General features: G+C 37.4%; 1 protein-coding gene across 4 annotated transcripts in view; it reads left to right on the top strand.

The window, feature by feature from the left end:
* The window catches only part of MED12L (mediator complex subunit 12L), a 581,984-nt gene that overhangs the window by 549,805 nt on the left and 12,900 nt on the right, over nucleotides 1-19,279 (top strand). For 2 of the 4 annotated variants that reach the window (XM_074191045.1, XM_074191046.1), the window contains 5 exons: nucleotides 4,308-4,358; nucleotides 10,826-10,915; nucleotides 13,238-13,467; nucleotides 15,310-15,466; nucleotides 18,965-19,123. In XM_074191045.1, the coding sequence (XP_074047146.1) occupies nucleotides 4,308-4,358; nucleotides 10,826-10,915; nucleotides 13,238-13,467; nucleotides 15,310-15,466; nucleotides 18,965-19,123 (687 nt within the window). The remainder of the gene's footprint in view (nucleotides 1-4,307; nucleotides 4,359-10,825; nucleotides 10,916-13,237; nucleotides 13,468-15,309; nucleotides 15,467-18,964; nucleotides 19,124-19,279) is intronic. The other 2 variants (XM_074191044.1, XM_074191047.1) reach the window with 1 other exon arrangement.

Raw genomic sequence — 19,279 nt, 5'->3', positions numbered from 1 at the left:
CAGCATGGGTCCCTGGAACCCATGCACAATCACTGTCCAGGTGATGAGCCACCCTGCCAATGAAGAGGTGGTCTCCTGTATCCCTTCTCATCATTATAGCTAGCATCTGTAGCAAGCACTTTACCAGTATGGCCTCATTTGATCCTCACATCCACCTGGAAGGTGGGTGCTACTTATATCCCCCTTTTTAGTGGAGGAAACTGAGGCAAATGGAAATGGAGTCCCTCAATGAGGAGGAGTCTGAGTCTGGATTTGAATTCTGGTCTTCTAGAACTCTATCAACAGCCACCATCCACTGCCTGGCACTACCTATAACAGTCCTGCCCACTCCCATTCAGCAGAGGACCCTGCCTCATGGAGAAAAAATTGAGAGGAGCCACCTCAAGATTTTTCTTCCTCCCATTTCACATACCTTCAACATCATCTATGGCTCTCTCCTTCTTTGCTCCAGTTTGAGATGGAGTTGGCCCCTCCTGTCAATGCCAACCTTTATACTCATGCCCATGGCCCCTCCTTCTGGATCTTGCCACAATGATGACAGCCTCACTTTTCTTTTCAATTTCTCCTTATTCACTTCCTTCTTCCAGGATGCTTTGGCATGCCCCCTTCCCCTTCAATACCATTATCACTGTCTTTCCTAACTCTCTCAGTCTCGACTCCTATGAAAAGCCTTTGGTGCTTATCATCTTCACCTCCTTCAGCCCCACTCATTCTTAATATTCCTGTGATCTGTCTTCAGGTCCAACTTCTTGGCTAAAACCCCTGGACTGCTCTCTACTAGATCTCCAGTGACTTCTTAATAGTCATGTGGGATAGATTATTTTTTAGTCCTTCTCCTTGTTCTTTTCCTCCAATGTGACCATGCCTTCTCAGTCTCCTTTGAAGGATTTGAATGAATGTCCCACTCTTTCAGAACCAAAGTTCCTTGGGAGTGGGATTATTTTGCCATTTCTATTTGCATTCCCAGTACATTTCTGGGAGGAGGTAAATAAATGTGTTTGGCTTGATTGTGCATTCATCTCTCCCAGGATTCTGCCCAGAGTCTTGTTCTCCTTTTACGTTGGCTGTATTGGGAATATTGTTAGCTCTTAGATTCAACTCATTTGTGTGCAATAGCTTTGAAATTCAAATGCTAATCCCAAATCCTCAGCTCTACTTGGCTGGACCATGGGCACCTCAAGCCAAGTCACCAAGAATTTATTAAGCAGCTCCTGTGAGTGTTGAACTGGAATACAAAGAAAGGCAGAAAAGTTACTAGGATCGGCGACCCCATTTTAACGAAGGGGAGACAACATGTACAGCACAATATGCCAACAAGATAAAGATAGGAAAAATTGGAAATAACTCTCAGAGGGAAGGCACCAAGGACCGGGAAAGGTGAGATTTTAACAGAAACTGGAAGGAAGCCAGGAAATCCATTTGTTGGTGGATTTGGGTGTTTTTGAGTCTAATTTCTTATCCTGCCTCAGGCCTTCTGCTTTCCAAACCAGCCTCTACACAGATGCCAGATGTATTCCAGAAACAAGAGATCTGATGGTGTCGCTTCCTTAAAAAATAAAAAAAAGGATAAACACAAAACCTTTACAGATCTTCCCCATAAGCTATTTTGCCACAGAAGATATGAAATCTCCAACTATTCTTGCTTAACCGATGTTCCCTAGATCATCTGCCTTTGCTTGGGCTACTTTTTCCAGCCTGGAATGCTCCCCCTCCCCACTTTGCTTTTTAAACCCCTATCTCTTTCAGGCCCTACTTAAGTTTCAAGTGCTACAAAAGATCCTTCCTGATTGTCCCAGGCCTGCCCCCAAACTTCTGTGTCTACATTTTGCCTTCATACATCTTTATATGTGTCTTTTCCCTCCACTTACCTTCTCCCCCTGCTCTCATCCCTCATAGAATGTAAGTAAAAACTGGATTCATCTAGGTTTTTCTGTGTCCAAGATGTAGCTAGTTTATTAAATGTCTGGAGCTTCATAGGTATTTAATAAATAATGCTGCAGCAAGAATCTCTCTCTGCACACATGCACACACACTTTTCTCCCCTCTTTAACATAACGTTTTTGAAGGATTAGAATTTCTTAAAGGAGTCAAAGGGGGGGCAGCTAGGTGGCACAGTGGATAGAACACTGGCCCTGGAGTCAGGAGGACCTGAGTTCAAATCCGGCCTCAGACATTTAATAATTACCTAGCTGTGTGGCCTTGGGCAAGCCACTCAACCCCATTTGCCTTGCAAAAAAAGCCTTAAAAAAAAGGAGTCAAAGAAATACACACACACATAATACATATATATATATATATATATATATATATCTTCATATAAATATATATGTATAGATACCATCATTATGCCATCATATAAATAGGTGCTAAAAAATTGTGATACTTAAAAGTTTTTCAGACCAGGTTCTGAGCTACTAAGATTCTGATCAAGTCCAGCATTACAGAAGAAAAATGATTCCTTCTAGCTCATTATTGGTAGACATTTTTCTTGAGATTACAGTACAATAATGTGAAATTGAGGGTGTTGATGAAAAGTTTGAACATGCAATGCCTCATAGCTGTGCTTTTATCCTAACTAGTTGCATCATAATTAGGCTTTAGAATTTATGCTTCCTGAGCAGAACTGAGAAAGGAGTAGTATTCTCTCTATTTCACAAGAAGGATTTCTGTGAGAATATTTTCTTTCCCAAATAGCAGTGTGATTATCCACCGTTAGGCAAGAAAATATATGATGAGTAATAGAAAACTTTCTCGAGAGAAACAGAATAGAAACTTTTTTTAGTGATTTTCTCATTCATGGAATTTGGATTTCTTGAATATGACACATTCAATACTCATCCTACAAAACTGATTTCCTGGAAACCCAAGCCTGCACAGATTTTTCAGGAGAGTTGCCCCAGTTAGTCTCAAGAAGTTCCTTGGTGTACATCAGTAGGTAAACTTTGACATCCTGATAGTGCTGCATTCATCACCCCACTTTTGCTTCCTCTTATAATATCTGAGATGATTTCATGCATCTGATCCTCAAAAATAGAATTTCTAGATCCTTGAATAATTGGGGTTCTCCTGTTCCTTCTTTCCCCATCTTGCTTCTTAGTTGCTGACTTCACAATTTAGAGATAAGCAGACCCAAGGCACAATGAGTGAACAACCTTGCTTTCTCAATTTGACCTAAACAAACAAATCTATGACTCAGTCATGTGGGGCAGTAGAATCTGCAGTGAATCATCCAATTTTTCCTGTGTACTGAATGATTTTAATTCGCTACTTATAGCAATTTGAGAAAAAGTGTTGACAATGTACAGTTATTTATTTGAGGGTGCCAATAAAATATGTAAACATAATGGCTGGACAGTGGCAGGGAGGGGGTACCTTTGCCTGATTCCCTTTTTGTTTTAAATTATATTCATATTGATGTTTACATCCCCTTTTTATTGTAGATGATATTTACTGTTCATATGGTAGCAAGAGTAGAAGTTACTTGCTTAGGGAATCTAAGTTGTTGCTCTCTAAATAATTTACAGAGTAAATTTGCATTCCTGTAGGGTTGAGAGGCCTTTGCCCCTCTCCCATCTCCAAGATTAAGTGTTCAGGTTACCTCTTGGCATGTTGGTTGGTACATTTACAACTCTGGCATTACTCCCAAAATGACTAAAGATGGAATTCCTTTAACCAGCTAAGGAGCTGTGACTAACAAGTTATCAGTTGTCTTTATCTAAAACTGGCTCCCGGGTAGTGCCTACACAGTGTTGGCCTTGGTTTGGCAACTAGATGCCTTTTTGTGGTTAATTGACTATGAAACTAAAGCTATGATCTCATTGAGTTTGTATTTTTAAAAGATAACAACAGCACATAATGTATATTCTGCCAGCACATGCTGTGATTTCATGGTTTTCCTGCTAAAGTGTAACCTAAAAGAACCAAGGGTCCATATTAGCTAAAATGGGAGGATTGGGCTAAGGGGGATTTTGACCTCCTATCATGATTTGGGATGAATTAACAGGGTAGAGGTTTGCTCTATTTTGAAGAATTTCTATTTTTCCCCTCTTCCTTTGGGCTACCACTTAATGAATTCTTCAAGGAAAACTCCCCTTGGCTCCCATTAAAATGAAAGTTGGGATCTCCCAAAGGGTGCTCTAACATGTGAGAGATGCATTGATACTAAAACCCAAGTTGAGATTGATTTATATGTATGGATCAAAGTGAGAAAGTTCATATTTCATATGTATTATAGCTACCAATCCGAATAGGAGAAAAGAAATCTTATATATGTTGTCTACCATTTTCTTGCTGTCCCCTTTCTATAGGACTTCTGTAACTCTGCTGTGCCCCTTCAGGATGGCTTTGACAACATAATGGTAACACCTGCCGTCATTTACTTTTTATGTATATATATATATAAATATATAAAACATACGCACATGCACACGCACACACACCGCACGCTATTATAACTCAGTCATTTAAACATCAAAGTGAAGAATAAGATTTTTTTTTAAACAGGGTCTCTGAGTTGAGCCCCACAGTTATTTGTTTGAACTCTGCCTCAAGAAATATAAAACATATATATGACTATGTTTTCTGATAGGCCTTGATTACTTCTTATGCTGATTTAATTTAATCACATTGGGCTTTTCATTGTTAATCAACATGATATTGATGAATATATAAGTTTTATGCTTGAGTTTGGTAGCATGGTCTATTTTGTGTATCTTGATTTATCCCCCTGAACATTCTCTTAGTCTTTTTGTGACACTACTCTATAGACCAACTTCCAGATAATGAACGATGTTATAAAATGCTATAAAAACAGACCTACACCATCTCATACCCTATGTCCCCACTTCCCACATATTAAATAGATTTATTTTCCATCCTTCATAGAGATTTAATTTTTTTTTAATTTTTTTGCCATAAGACTTGTTGCATGTGTATTTTAAGACCACTCTTAAGACCCTACTTTAATAGATAATAATGCATGCTTTCATCAAATTATTGGCTTTTGCAGCATCTACTCTGGCATTAAAATGAACCCCAAAACCCTTTCAGTAGAACCAATAGAGGTCTAAAGTGGGAGCATAAGTTCACAAATTTCCATGGCTAATATATTTCATGCTTTGTTTTGTTTTTAAGACAGAATGAAAGAAATGTTTTAACTCTTTAGCTGCTGCTTAGCTGTGTTTTGTACATATCTATTTGTTCAAATATTCCTTTTCTGTGACAGTTTTTTCAGCAGAGAGAAATTAGAAAAAATTATCTATAATTGTTTATGCCTTTTATTTTTATACTTTAGAATATATAATGCAGCTGAGTTTTCCATTTGTTTCTAAATTGGACCTAAAAATCATTCAATTGAAGTACTTATTTGAAACTGTATTTTCTTACCTTACAGTGATAATAGTTCAAGTGTATTTGATACAGTCATTGGTGGGGACAGGGAGGATGAAAAAAATCTTCCTTAATACAAGAGAATGATGATGTCTTGCGAATTTCCTTATAGATCATTTTCCTACCACATTTTCAAGTTGTCAGATATTTTTGTTCAACAGACAAATTTTGTTATTATTTCTAAAATGAACCCAAGTTAACTTTGAACTTCTGGTTTTAATAGATTATTTCCAGTGGCTTTAATTTTTTTTTTTTTGCCCAGTGGGCTGTTAGAAACATAACAGAATATATGCTTGGCTAGTCTTTATTTTCAATTCTACCTTATTTCATTATTACAGCAAAGGAAGGCCTCAAAACTCTCAAAAATGACAGCCCATTCTACACTATCTGATATTTTTGTTTTGATGCTCCAATAAAACTTGAGGATCCATGTCCCTGAAATTTATCTTATTTGCAACTTATTCCCAAGATGAGCTTCCAGGGAAAAACCATTTGAAATACCCTCATAATTTAAAGATCTTCTCTAGAGTTTGGCAGCTGAGATGCTGCATTTGCATAATGCCAAATATGTGCTAAGCACTTTCCATTTTTTACTCACAACTATCCGGGGGGCAAGTGCTATTCTTATTCCCCCTTTCAGATAAAAGAAATTGAGACTAAGAGAGATGTTGACACTACTGTCTGGGGTAAGACTTGAACTCAGGTCTTGCCAACTCCCAAGTCTCCAGGGTCTAATCCTCCCTTCCAACTCCCTGCCTCTAAGAACTAATTTGCCATTGCTAATTGATTAGCACTTAAAAAGATAGTTTTGGGGCAGCTGGGTGGAGCAGTGGATAGAGTACCGGCCCTGGAGTCAGGAGGACCTGAGTTGAAATATGGCCTCAGATACTTAATAATTACCTAGCTGTGTGGCCTTGGGCAAGTCATAAAATAAATAAAAGAAGAAAAAGATAGTTACCCTTTAAGAAATTTTGATTTGAAGTTTGATTCTGTATGAGATAGTAATTAAAAACACTTAGATCATTTATTGGTGTCTAAATTTGAATCCCAGCTTTGCTCTTTGCATTATCTGAGTGAATTTGGCCAAGTCATTTATCCTTTTGGCCTCTGTTTCTTCATCTGTTAAATGAGAGAATTGAACCAAATGTCTTTAGTTTTAAATCTTTTGACCCTTTACTTATATAGATTTTGTTTGGCTTTGGTCCCCATTGCTAAAAATCACCTCTTATTCAGATAATCAAAAATAAATGAATTTATTCAGTAATGCATAAAATTTTGTCTATCAGATTTGACCCTTTACTTGGATAAATTTTGTTTGACCTTGGTCCCCCATTGTTAAAGAAAAAAATCACCTTTTATTCAAGTAATCATAAATAAACAAGTCTATTCAGTAACTCAGGAAATTTTGCATATCAGATTTCCCCAGCACCCTTTTATTTTATTTTGTTGAAAGGGTGTGTGTGTGTGTGTGTGTGTGTGTGTGTGTGTGTGTATTTTATGAATAGATAAATAGAAGGTATGACTTTTAAGTTACAGATGATAGGATACCTATAAAAAAGCTAATCAGTAAAGAAAGATTTGCAACTTATCAATAGTAGCTGATTCAGTGAGATCAAGAGCTACTTATTCTTCCAGAATAATGAATTTGATTATAATGTCTGTGGTCAGTTTATTTTACTGGATAACAAAGTCTCTTTTAGAAAGTTCACTTCATGATTTGCTCACGTGACTGAAGGAGCTATTTCTGATGGGAGAACATCTGAATACTTAATATTCTGAAGAGCAAATCTGAACATTTGTTAGGATTTGTTATCAGATTTATTGTTTGTGAAATATCTAATTCTACTAAGTCAAAAATTTTCCAAAGGTAAAAAAGGTAAGAAGTAAAATGTAAGAGTTAAGAAATATGACTGTGATCAGAAAAATAGTAATTATTCATCAAATCCAAACTGGTTCTGTCAGATGTGAAAATAAAAATTATTTATCATTTATTTGTTATGTTATCATTTAATTGAAAAAACACTGGCTGAGACTCAAGAGCTCTTGGTTCCACTAGCAAAGTCAAGTCCTAGCTCTGCCAAAACCTGGTTCTTTGACCTAAGAGAAGTCCCTTCACTCCTATGAGACCCAATTTCTTCATCTTCAAAATGAGAGAATGGGACTAAATGATCCCTAAGAGACCCTTCCAGCTTTAAATCTAAATTTTCTCTAAAGTTCCTTCTAGCTTTAAAATACCATTTATATGTGAAAAATTTGTGGAAAATCATGGTTTAAAAAAAAAGAAATGAAACTCAATTTGCCTCAATTTCTTCCCACCCTGTTAAAATGATCGCTTATATTGATAGAGCATGTAAGAAGGTTTGCAAAATGATTTCCCTATACCCTAACAGTGAGATAGTTTCTATAAGGAAGAGGCAGGGGAGACTGGTGATCAAGTAAGTATGGGGGGGAGGGGAAGAGAGAGAGAGAGAGAGAGAGAAGGAAAGATAAAAAGAGAGAGGTGGGTAGATAGACAGATGACAGGAGAGATATGTGGAAGAATAGATAGAAAGATAGAAGGAAAGAGATATCACTAGGTCTCAGATAATTTTTAAAAATCATTTTCATTGGAACTTATCTCTTTTTTAGAGTTTATCACAGCATCAAAGAGATGCCTAGTCTATCTAGTTCAGCCCATCTTTAAACCCACTATGCAATACTGTGGTACAGTTTTTAAAAAAAAAAAAAAGGCTAGACTTGAAGATAAGAGGAGCTGAGTTCAAATTCTAGCACTGCTAACTCAATGACTTTTGGGGAAGTTACTGAACTTCTCCTGGCCTCAGTTTGTTTTTTTTACCTGTAAAATGAAGAGGTTAAACTGGGCCTCTAAGATCTCTTCCATTCTTTAATCTGGAATTTATATTATTTAGATATTAACACATGATGCTTTGGTCTTTGCTGGAAGGACACCAATGAAGGGAAAGTCTTGCCCCTCAGAAACTTTTAGATTGCACTCATTGTTGGAGGTATTTCTTTACATGGAGCAAACCTCACTTGCCTCTTGGGACCAACCAAAGAGAACAAGTTATTCTCTCTTTCAAGGACAACCCTGAAAATACTTTAGTTGTCCCATCTCCACTTAATCTGTTCTTGTCCAGCCTAAAACCTCCCACCAATTTTCAAATGGCACTAACTCAAAAATCCTTCACCTCTGGTTGTCCTCTCCAACTTCTCAATCTTCTCTACAAAATGGAGTACCCAGATTTGGTCTGATCTGTAGAGAGAATAATTAGATTTGATAGCAATATTGGTTTTCCTTGGTTACTGATTTTTAATAGAAATGCAGGATTTTTGACCAGCAACACAGTTTAGATTTGCTTTTTGCTAGCCCTGTTGTTCCAGAGTTTGGAAAGACAAGGGATCAAATCTATGACAAGACTGGGAACTGGCTGTCACAACATTTCATGAAATTATCCAATCCTCAGTTTTTTCATCCATGAACCAGAACCAGAATTATTTGTAACATTCTTTGGCAAATTGAGATGCCATCACATACAATTTATACCTTTTCTGCTTCCCAAGGCAGAACTAGAAACAGGCATATGATACTGTCAATATGACATCTCTCTAGATACTCCCAAAGTATCTTTTCCATTTCATGAAAATAAAAATGTCACATATGTTCACATACAGACACACCGTCTTTCCCACTGTTTCAGATATGTTAAGGAGAACCTGGATCAGTGTTGTCCTCGAAGACAGAATCATAGCAGTGATAGTAAAATTAAAGACTAGAATAAATACTTTGAAGGGTACTAGTTTGCATCTTTCTGTATGCATGCAGAAGACTGAAGTCATTTTAGTGGATCCAAGCAAAAAGGTTCTGTAAGTTGACTGGTCCAATGAGTAGAAGAAAGAATAGGAGAAGTAGCAAGCCAAATAGATGTTCACTTTGGTGGCCCTGTGGTACTTTGTACATAGAAAAGTAGAAGGGTAGCATTTTGGTAGGGCTGTGATATGGCTGATATTGGCAGTAAATATTTTTAAAGGTCTGATCTAGTATATATAATTCCATCAAGTAATAGATTCCCCTTTTGGAAAAAAAAATTATTTTTTGTATATAAAAAATGACCCAATGAATAACTCAAAGATAGCTCCCCTCCCATCTCTAAGCTGGATTTTGATGGTCATTCTCTTCTAATTCTCTAATTACTAATGATAATGAAATCAGATTATCCCTTTAATTTCTGATTGGACAGTGTAAGTATTTAATATTAAGAATTAATTTTCCTCTTTTATTTTCCCTTAAAAACAAGAGATCTAATTGTGATTTTAAATGTTCTAGTCTTGTATTCACATTTTATTATGTGTGGCTATATTCCTAATACCACAATTTTAATTTAAAAAATCAACTACTAATGTTCCTGGGAGCACCAGGTAATGCGATACTGGTAGCTGTGTACCTTCCTGAGACATAGCTGTTAAGTCCTTCATATCAGCAAGTTAGGTTTCTCTTATTATATGTATTGCGATTTTCTGTGCCCCCAAATCATTACTGAATGGAGCCTGGTGAATAGACACTAAGTGTCCCAATTGCAGTTGTCAACTGGTCTTAAATGAAAGTTTTCATTGGTCATTGGTTAATTTCTTCTTGAAATGATGAAAAGCACCAATTTTAGTCTTTGAATAGTGGTAAATTACAAGTTTTCAAGGCATTTGTATGAAGCCAATTATAGTGAAATTTCCATTTTACAGTCTCACTTTCATCCTATTTACATTTTTAAAAATCCATTTTAGGTCTTCTGGGTCGAAAACCTGCTAATGGCCCTTGATGACTTCGTGAGACTCCTTTAAAAAGCTTTTGATATGTCACTTATTTACAGTAAAGCCACAAACACAAATGACAGTTAAGGGTTGAGGGCCTCTTGGACTCCTTAGCTTTCTCTGTAGTTGTATGTTGTACTGTAATTGGGAAATATCCTCAAATCCACTTAACTAAGCAAACAATAAAAGTGATTTGGAACAATCACTTGTTTTTGTGCCTCCCTCTACTGGATAGGCCATAGTCTTCCTCATAAAACTTCCAATTGCATAGAAAGTTACTGACAAAAAATATCTTTTGGAAAGAAAGAAGTAAAAACTATAAATTCTTTTCATTTAACAAACCTGTACTCTATGAGAAGGCTTTTTCATCTTTTTTTTTTTTGTCATAGTCTCCTTGGCAGTATGGTGAAAACAAAAGGTTCTTCCTCAGACTGATGATTTAAATAAATCAAATAAAATACTCAGGATTACAAAGGAGCCCAATTATGTTGAAATGCAAGTCTTGATTTTTTTTTTTTTGAGTCACAAATCCCATGTTGCAAACTCTGGTCTATAGTTATCTATTTTGATCAGGAATACCCAAGCGGCTGTTAACTGTTATGATCCGAACAATTGCCTCTGATTTCTCTTCCAGGGCCAGCCCCTAGACCAGGCTGCCATATTTCCTCCACAAGTGCGACCATCTTCCCAACTTCCTCAGTATTCAGGGTTGCAACAGGCACAGGTACCTATGTTCCTTAATTCTTTAGACATCACTGATTATTTTTTCCACAGGGGGATGTTAACTTATTTAAAATTAGGAAGCAGATATTATATTTAATGCAAATGTTCAGTTTTTATTGCCTGAAAGCATGCAAAATATTTCTATTTGATCAATTTTTTCCCCTAGGTGACCCTGAGTCTTGAGGACATTGGTGAGAATTTCCAGAGAGTCAAGGTGCAACTCAGAGAGACAACGAACTAGGAGAAGTAGCTAGTCAGAAGACATCAGTTCAAGTCTTGCCTCTGTTATTTACTATTCATGTAACCTTAGCTAGTTTATTTGTATATCTGTAAGCTTGGTTTTACAGAATGAAAAGCAAAGACTAAGGTCTTGCTAAGGATCCCAAAGTTAATAATTAACCTAATTGGAGCTTAAACACCATTGCATTTTCTACTGTCCTACATTCAGAGTAAATGCATATGTACCAAATGAAATCTGAAATCAGTGCCCCTTCCCAATTAAATCTCCACTGGAGCTGATTCATTCAGCACAGAAAGGTTAAAGTGCTTGTCAAAGGTCAGTACTTAAATTAGACAGCACCTGACCCCTTATTTATCCAACTATGTTTTCCATGGCTTCTCCTAAGCAGTTTGTCCAGTGGAATCACTCTCCTTTTTTTATCCAACCTTACATCCTGGCCTTGTTTTCAGTCCTTTCATGCCTTTGCTCAGTGTGCTTCTGCTTAATTAATGATGAAGCATTCCACCCACTTCTTGACAGATAGACTCAAGATGGAGATGAAGCAGCCAGTGTGGAAATTGTTTCTGTTCAAGTATACATATGTATTTGCTAGTAGGATTTTTTTTCTTTCTTGTGTTTTGGGGGGGTGGAGATAGGAAGGAAGAAAGAAAGGATCAAAGGAAGGAAAAAATAGAAAGGAAAGAAAAGAAGGAAAAATGAGGAGGGAGAGGGAAAGAAGGAAGGAAGGAAAAGGAAAGAAGGGAAGAAGAAAAACCCCAAGTTACATGTTGAATTTATTATATACTTATAAAAACAAAAGAAGATTCCTAGCTTTTATGTAGGAAGATTCATTTTATTTAATGTTAGGTTTACAATTTAAAAAAATTTTTTAAACAATCTTCTTCAGAAATCCAGTTCCATTATCTCTTTTGAGACCCTTTTTTTTTTTCAAAGAAACTTTCCTTGACTAATTTATTTTTATTCTGATCACTTCCCTGTTTTGTTACCTTATTCATTCATCCTATGATAGAGGAGAAAGAATATTGAATTTAGTCAAAAGGTGGTCACAGATTTTGGTTTGGCTACTAACTACCTCCTTTCAAAAGTCACTTAATTTCTCTCAGTCTCAGTTTCCTCATCTTTAAAATGCAACTATGATCTCTCATGTCTGCTCTCATTCTTAAAAATCCTGTGATCTTGAATCCCCTCTGTGTGCCAGGTACCATTCTAGATGATGAGATGGATACAGAGATTAATAGTACACATCAAAGACCAGGCGATGAGGCACAAGGTCAAATAATAACTTTAGTTCAAGACAGTGTGTGATCAGATCTATTAGAGACAAAAGCCAAAAGTGATTATTTCCAGTTGGAGGGGTAGTGGGAGCAGAGGAATGAGGGAAGGTATTTCATTTGGGTCTTAAAGGATGGTTAGATTTCAACCAGAGAGGATATGGAGATGGAGAACTCTCATGCCATGTTAGTGAAAGGCTAAGTAGACCAATTTGACCAGGGTATGAAGTTCAGGAAGGGAAGTCAAATGAGAAAAGACTGAGAAAAAGGAGTTTGGAAGCAGATGATTCCATCTCAGCAGGAAATGGACATTCCATAAAGATAACAGCAGAAAGAGACTTGACTCTAGGTTCAAACCCCACCCCTCACACTATCTGTGCTCTTCTATAGGTTCCCTAGGTCTCTGGACCTTGGTTTTCTTGTTTGTTAAATAAAGGTAGCTAGTGATAGATAAATAGAGGACTGGAAGACCTGAATTCCAATCTGGACCCAGATACTTACTAGTTATGTGATACTTTGTCTGCTTCAGTTTCCCCATCTGTGAAATGGGGATAAAAACCTACCTCCCAGGGTTGTTGTGAGGCTCAGATGAGATAATATATGTAAAGTGTTTTGCAGACCGTAACAAGTTCTATGTACATATTAGCTTATTATTAAAATGAAAATTTTGGACTGGATGGTCTCTTGAGTCCTTTCTAGGTCTAGACCTACAGTCCCATGTTTTTCTTAGATTATTCCCTGAAAGTAAATCTGGACTTGTCCTAATGACTGTGGAATTGCCCTTTTACTGAGGGAGTCCTGTTCCTTGCAGGCGATGCCCCATGGATATACGATGTACAGTACTCAGATGCCTCTGCAGCCACAGCAACAGGCCAGCGGGGTGGTCCTTTCCCCCGGCTACAACCCGAGAACGTATCCAGCCACCCATTCCAACCCGGCTCTAATGGAGAGGCTTCGGCAGATGCAGCAGCAGCCGCCAAGTGGGTACATTCAGCAGCAGGCCGCCGCCGCCTACCTTCAGCCTCTGCCGGGATCTCAGAGGTGAGGCTTCATTACCACACTGATGAAGAGAACAACTGCTTGCCCGGTGTGGATTTCTACTCTGCAGCACTTTATATCCATTGTCTCAAATGGAGTAGAAGAGAATCTTGTTGCCTGGAGGGACCTTAGAAACCATTTAATCCTAGACAGATTCTTTGGACTTAATTGTTTGGAACTTCAGGTTTCTAACTTGACCCTTTCCAGCTGTGTGATCAACCATTCAGGTCATCAGCACTTGCTCTGTATTCTGCACTGTGATGTCTCTGCAAACACAAAAACAAAAGCCCCCAGGAACTTATATTCTCCTGGGAAGTAGTCAATATTTGTTTTCAGTCCTTTCTATGCCTCTCAATAAGGACTGAATGCCCAGAAGTCACTCAGATTCCTCCTTCTGTAAAATGGAGGTGATGATATACTGCCTATTGCCTATGTCACTGGATGTTAGAAAATACTTTTCTAACTTTGAGGTGCTATATAAAGATGATAATTAAAATTATACTTTTATAATAGAATGTTTACTCATTGTATAGATTAGAAAACTAGGTTCCCCATCCTCAGAATAATTGTTTTTTTAATTGAAGACTTGATTCATTTAAGGCAAACAGCAAGTATTTATTATATAATTACTAGCATTGTGTTATTATACTGATGATCTGAAGAGAATTAAAAAGAAAGACACTCCTTCAAGGATTTTAGTCTTTCAAAGTTAATTTAAAAATGAAGATAGCTTATTTAGCCCAAAGTAAGGTGTGGCATTGGGTGGTAATAGATTGATGGTGATGGAGAGAAGTGGCTCACTTAGTCCATGATAATCTTTCTTTTGATGAGGAACTAATCTTAGACCTCACTGATAGTGGAGGATTATTACTAACTTGGGAAGCAGTGCCCTATTATGTTACAATTTGCTGGGGGATAAAAGGCCATGGGTTTCAGTAAGATTGTAGTAATGTTTGTGATCCTGGTGCTTCATAGATTTGTCATTGTTCTAAACTCAGAACTTCCCATCATAGATTTTTTCCCTATTGAAACAGTATTGGAAGGTCTTTGTTACTTCCAGTAACCCTTTGGACGGTGTCCAAAGTTAGGCCTTCCTTTGTGAAGAATTTTCCACATATAATGGAGAGTATTAAAAACTCCACTATAGTCAAGTACTCTGTAAAGTGACTTCTAGCAGAGTATGCCTATTTTAAAGATTTTTTTTAAAACAAGCCAAACACATCATTCATGAAAAATAAAAAGTTGATTTTTCAAGGATCCATTTCTTGATTGCTGAGCTTTCTTTTTATAAACTGCTGAGAAGAGGAAATGATACCTTTAAATGCAGAGAACCACCTGGCTTGACAAGTTAGTACTTGCTCTGCCAATTAAGTCTAATTTGTAAAACCTCATTTTTTTAGAGCAAGGGATCTTCATCATGAGATGAAGTCCAAATTGCTCAGCTCTCTAAAGTTGTCTGTTACTGTTTTTATTTTGATAAGTATTTTAGTATAATTTGTTTCTTGTAATCCTGTATTTTAATTATAATAATTTAAAATGTCATTATTACTAAATCCTATATTTTATTTACTACATTTAAAAACTTTATTCTCAAAAGAAGAAGAGGCAGGGTCCATAGGCTAACCAAAGCTGCCAGTGACACAAAACAGATTAACTAACTCCCTCCCTACCATTTAATGTTTCAACAATCATACTGTAGTTTTAACTTCACTTGAATCTGTTAGTAAAATCATGTGCCACCAAATGTTTTTAATCTGATACATTTGAATTCCTGAGGATTCAGAGCTATTTGTGTTCCAGCTGCTAATTTGAAGAAGGGCTATCAAATTTGTTCTCACTTTCCAGACTAACCCATCAACCTTTACAACAAAGTCCTTTGGTTGGTGGAGGACTGGACGCTGTATTGACCACGACGTCCCATCCAAACCTCAATTCTGTGCCGTTACCTCAGGACCAGATGAGACAGAGACAGCAGCAAATGAGACAACAGAGGCTCCTTCAGGTGGGGGATCATGCGATAAGCTAAAGAGAGGGTCACTGCCCAGTCCCACTGCTGTTACCAAAAACAGTGAGAGAAACAAGCTTCTAGAAATGTTGTACCTCTGCAAGGGAGGCGCTGGCCTAACAGTGTGGTTAGCAACTAAATTAAGAGGAATCCTTTCTTCACTATTACCTACCAGAAACAACGTTAACTGACATTTATATATACTTAAAGATTTGCAAAGCACTTTACTCCTTTGAACCTCATAATAAGTAACTCTGGGAGGTAGGCACCATTCTTATCCCCCATTTTGTAAATGGGGAAACTGAGACTGCAAGATTGAATAATTTGCCCAGAGACACGTAGCTGATAAGTGTCTAAGGGAGTGTCCCCGATCCAAGTCTGCCCCACTAACCACCTCACTGCCTTTCATGGGAGACTTAAGGGAAGGAGAGATCTTTTAAGGTAGACCTCAAGGTGACTCTGCTGTCTTGGGGAATCAGGAGCATGTGCAAAGGGATTCACCTTGTTTGAAGGTCTGATCCTCAGATGGGCAAATTAAAAGAAAGAAACTGAATTATTAGCTTTCCAAAGTCAGCCTGGAGAATTGTTTCACATTAAATGTTTCGTTTTCAATGGTGCTGATACCTAAAATAAATATAGTAAAAACAGGAAAAAAATTACAGATCAATTTCCAAAGACCTTTGGACATGTTGATCTTGTGGGGAGGAGGGAGTTGGGGGGGGGGGTCCCTTACTGCTTTGGATTTTATGATTGTGTGACCTTGATTTATCAACCAGAATGCCAAGTTACTCATTTTAAATGGGGAAGTAGGAGGGCAAATCATGAATAAGGTCCAAAATTACTTATGTCTGCCAAACCCCATTCTCATAGAAAAAAAAAATCTAGAAAATCGAGTCTGTAATAAGAAAAGTTTATGGTGGACATTTAATCAGAATGAGGAAGTTGCATGTTCAGACTTTAGGGAAAAACACAAACTCATCAGTTTGGCAATCAAACCTTCTGCTTGTCCAGACATTTACAGAGCATTCCCCCTATGAGCTCTTGGTTTATGTCCAATTGGCCTACATTCATCCCTTTGGCCTCCACGACTTTGTACAGACTCTTTCCCATGCCAGTGGTTCACTTCCTCTCTGCCGCCACCTCTAAGCATCCCTTGCTTCCTTCCATCCTTAACTTAGGTACCATCTCCTAGAGGGCGTCCTTCCTGATCCCCATCTCTGTGTATTCTTGCTAGATCACAAACACTGTTTCTATGCCTCTCAATAATGATGCTGTATATCCATCTAGTACCTAGTATCATTTTATTTATCTGATACTGTGTCTCTTTCATCTGATATACATTGAAAAATTTCTAACTCTTATTCTGAGTTATTGTTGGTTTGTTTTTTGAGATTCCACATTGACCCCATTGTTATTTCAAGATTTCTGTTTATCTTGTATTACACTGAAATTGGTACTTCCTTGATAGGCTTTTCGGAAAACACTAATCATTTGTTAAAATTTGGGGGGGGGAAGCTAGTAGTCTAAACAATTCATTGATAAATTTTATAACTACTGTAACTATTTAAGGGGTTTTCTTAAAACAAAAACTTGATGATTTTTTTATTTTTATTATCCAGATTTCCTTCTGCAATCCTTTCCCCTCATCCTTCACAGATAGCTATCTCTTTTAACCAAGAATTTTTTTAAAAGAAAAAAAAACTAGGGGCAGCTTGGTGGCACAGTGGATAGAGCACTGGCCCTGGAGTCAGGAGTACCTGAGGTCAAATCCAGCCTCAGACACTTAATAATTACCTAGCTGTGTGGCCTTGGGCAAGCCACTTAACCCCATTGCCTTGCAAAAAAAAAAAACAAAAAAACCAACTTTCTACCCCACTTTCCTCAGCCACATTTTTAAAAATCTGATAATATATGTTCTATAATTTTGGTCTCCTGCAAAAGACTACCTACCCTCCTTCTTCCTTGTCCCTTCTGCAAAGGAATGGGGGAAGTTTCTTTTTTGGAATAAAGTTTGTACTTTGTAATCTTGCAATATTTATTTTTGATTATTTTGAAGTTATTGGTCTTTTATTTGCATTGTTGCAGTAGTATTGGATATATTATTTTCTTACTTCTGCATACTTCTTTTTGTATCAGTTCCTCTAAGCTTTTTCTCACTTCTCTATATTCATATCCATTGTTTTTTATAAGTGCTATTCCCTTTCATGTGCCATAATTTGTTTAACCATTTCTCCAATGAATAAACATTTAATTTGTTTTTAGTATATTCATTATATGTTAATGTTGATTGATTTCTGTTTCAGAAGGTCTCTCTTTATTTAACCTTCTCCCCTAAATCTTGGGATATATTTTTTGGACATTTACAGTCCTTTGTATACTGAATATACTATGCACAACATATTAATTCTTATAATAACCATAGATCATGTAATCAGACTGGTGATTCTGTTTGATTGATCAAGGATGACTGTTCTTCTAGAATTCATTACCATTGGCAGTGCCTCTACTGAGGACAGTTTGGATCTAGACCACTGTAGATTTGTCTTTAAGACATAAAAGCCATTCTTATCTTTTCCCTCTCTTTTGGGAGCTTCAGTCACTTTTTAGACAGGATCTGGATAATTCCAAAGTCTTTGTATAGAATAAGTATAATCCCTATTATGGAGGCTGGGTTCATATGGAATCCACCAGCCAATTCAAAAGGATTTAAGCCTTAAGATAAATAGCTCCAAAATCGTCATGGGAATGCGTCCATTGGGGAAACAATGAAACATCTCAGCCCTCTCCCCTTCCCAGACTCCCCCATAAAAAGACTCATAGAACTCTTCCATGGGTCTTAATGCCTTATTGGGCTAAGCCTCTCCTGAACTAGACCCCCAGCAAGTAGAATAAGAGGAGAAGGAAATTGCAGGAGAAAACAGGGCAGAGCAAAATAAAAGTGTAAGATGATTAAAACAAGAGGCTTTTGATATAAGGTTTAAATGAAGTGATCCATAGAGTGTGCCCCAGATTTGAAGTCAGGGTATTTCTAGTCCTCACTCTCAATGTTTGGCCAAAGGCAAATCATCTCACTACTCTGAGTCTGTCCTTATCTGTACTATGAAGATGATGCTAATGCCACTACCAGTCTCACAAGGTATTTGAGGAGAAAGACATTTTAATGATCATCTCTAAGAATTGGAGAATAATAAGTGGGAATAACAAGAGATTTCAGCTTATTTCATTGAAGAATTTCCTGTTAATTGTCACTATCCCAAGGAGGAATGGACTCCCCACTGAAATTTCTTTAGTTTTAGAAAAGAAATTGGTAAACCAAGGTTAGTGGGTCCCTGAACTAAGCTTTGAAGAATAAGTAAAATTTCCCTGAGAGGTTAGGGGAGGGAAATAAACTCCGTTTGGTTGAGCCAAAGAAATTAATAGATCAATGACTTTATACTGAACTTAAGGATGGCCAGCCTTGGTATGGTATTTAGATGCTGATTTTTTTTTCTTCAGTTACAGCAGCAGCAGCAGCAACCTCAACAGCAGACCCAACAGCAGCAGCCACCGCCGCCACAGCAACCGCCACAGCAGCAGCCACCGCCACAGCAACCACAGCAGCCTCAGGGTCAGCAGACACTGGGACTCCAAGCAATGCAGACACAACAACCTTTGGTAAGAAGATCTGTTGAAGAATATGTACGTGTTTGGTGGGGGGAGCTTTTACATGTTCTATGACCCATAATAGCTGCCATTCAGTACATGGATTTTATGAGTAATGATGTTGTAGGACTACACTACAGCCCTCCCAGTCAGAAGGAGAAAATAGAT

Source organism: Macrotis lagotis, chromosome 6 (genome assembly GCF_037893015.1).
Source record: "Macrotis lagotis isolate mMagLag1 chromosome 6, bilby.v1.9.chrom.fasta, whole genome shotgun sequence".
Classification (NCBI taxonomy): domain Eukaryota; kingdom Metazoa; phylum Chordata; class Mammalia; order Peramelemorphia; family Peramelidae; genus Macrotis; species Macrotis lagotis.
The sequence above is the reverse complement of the archived record's forward strand: the minus strand, read 5'-3'. Positions and strand labels throughout refer to the sequence as shown.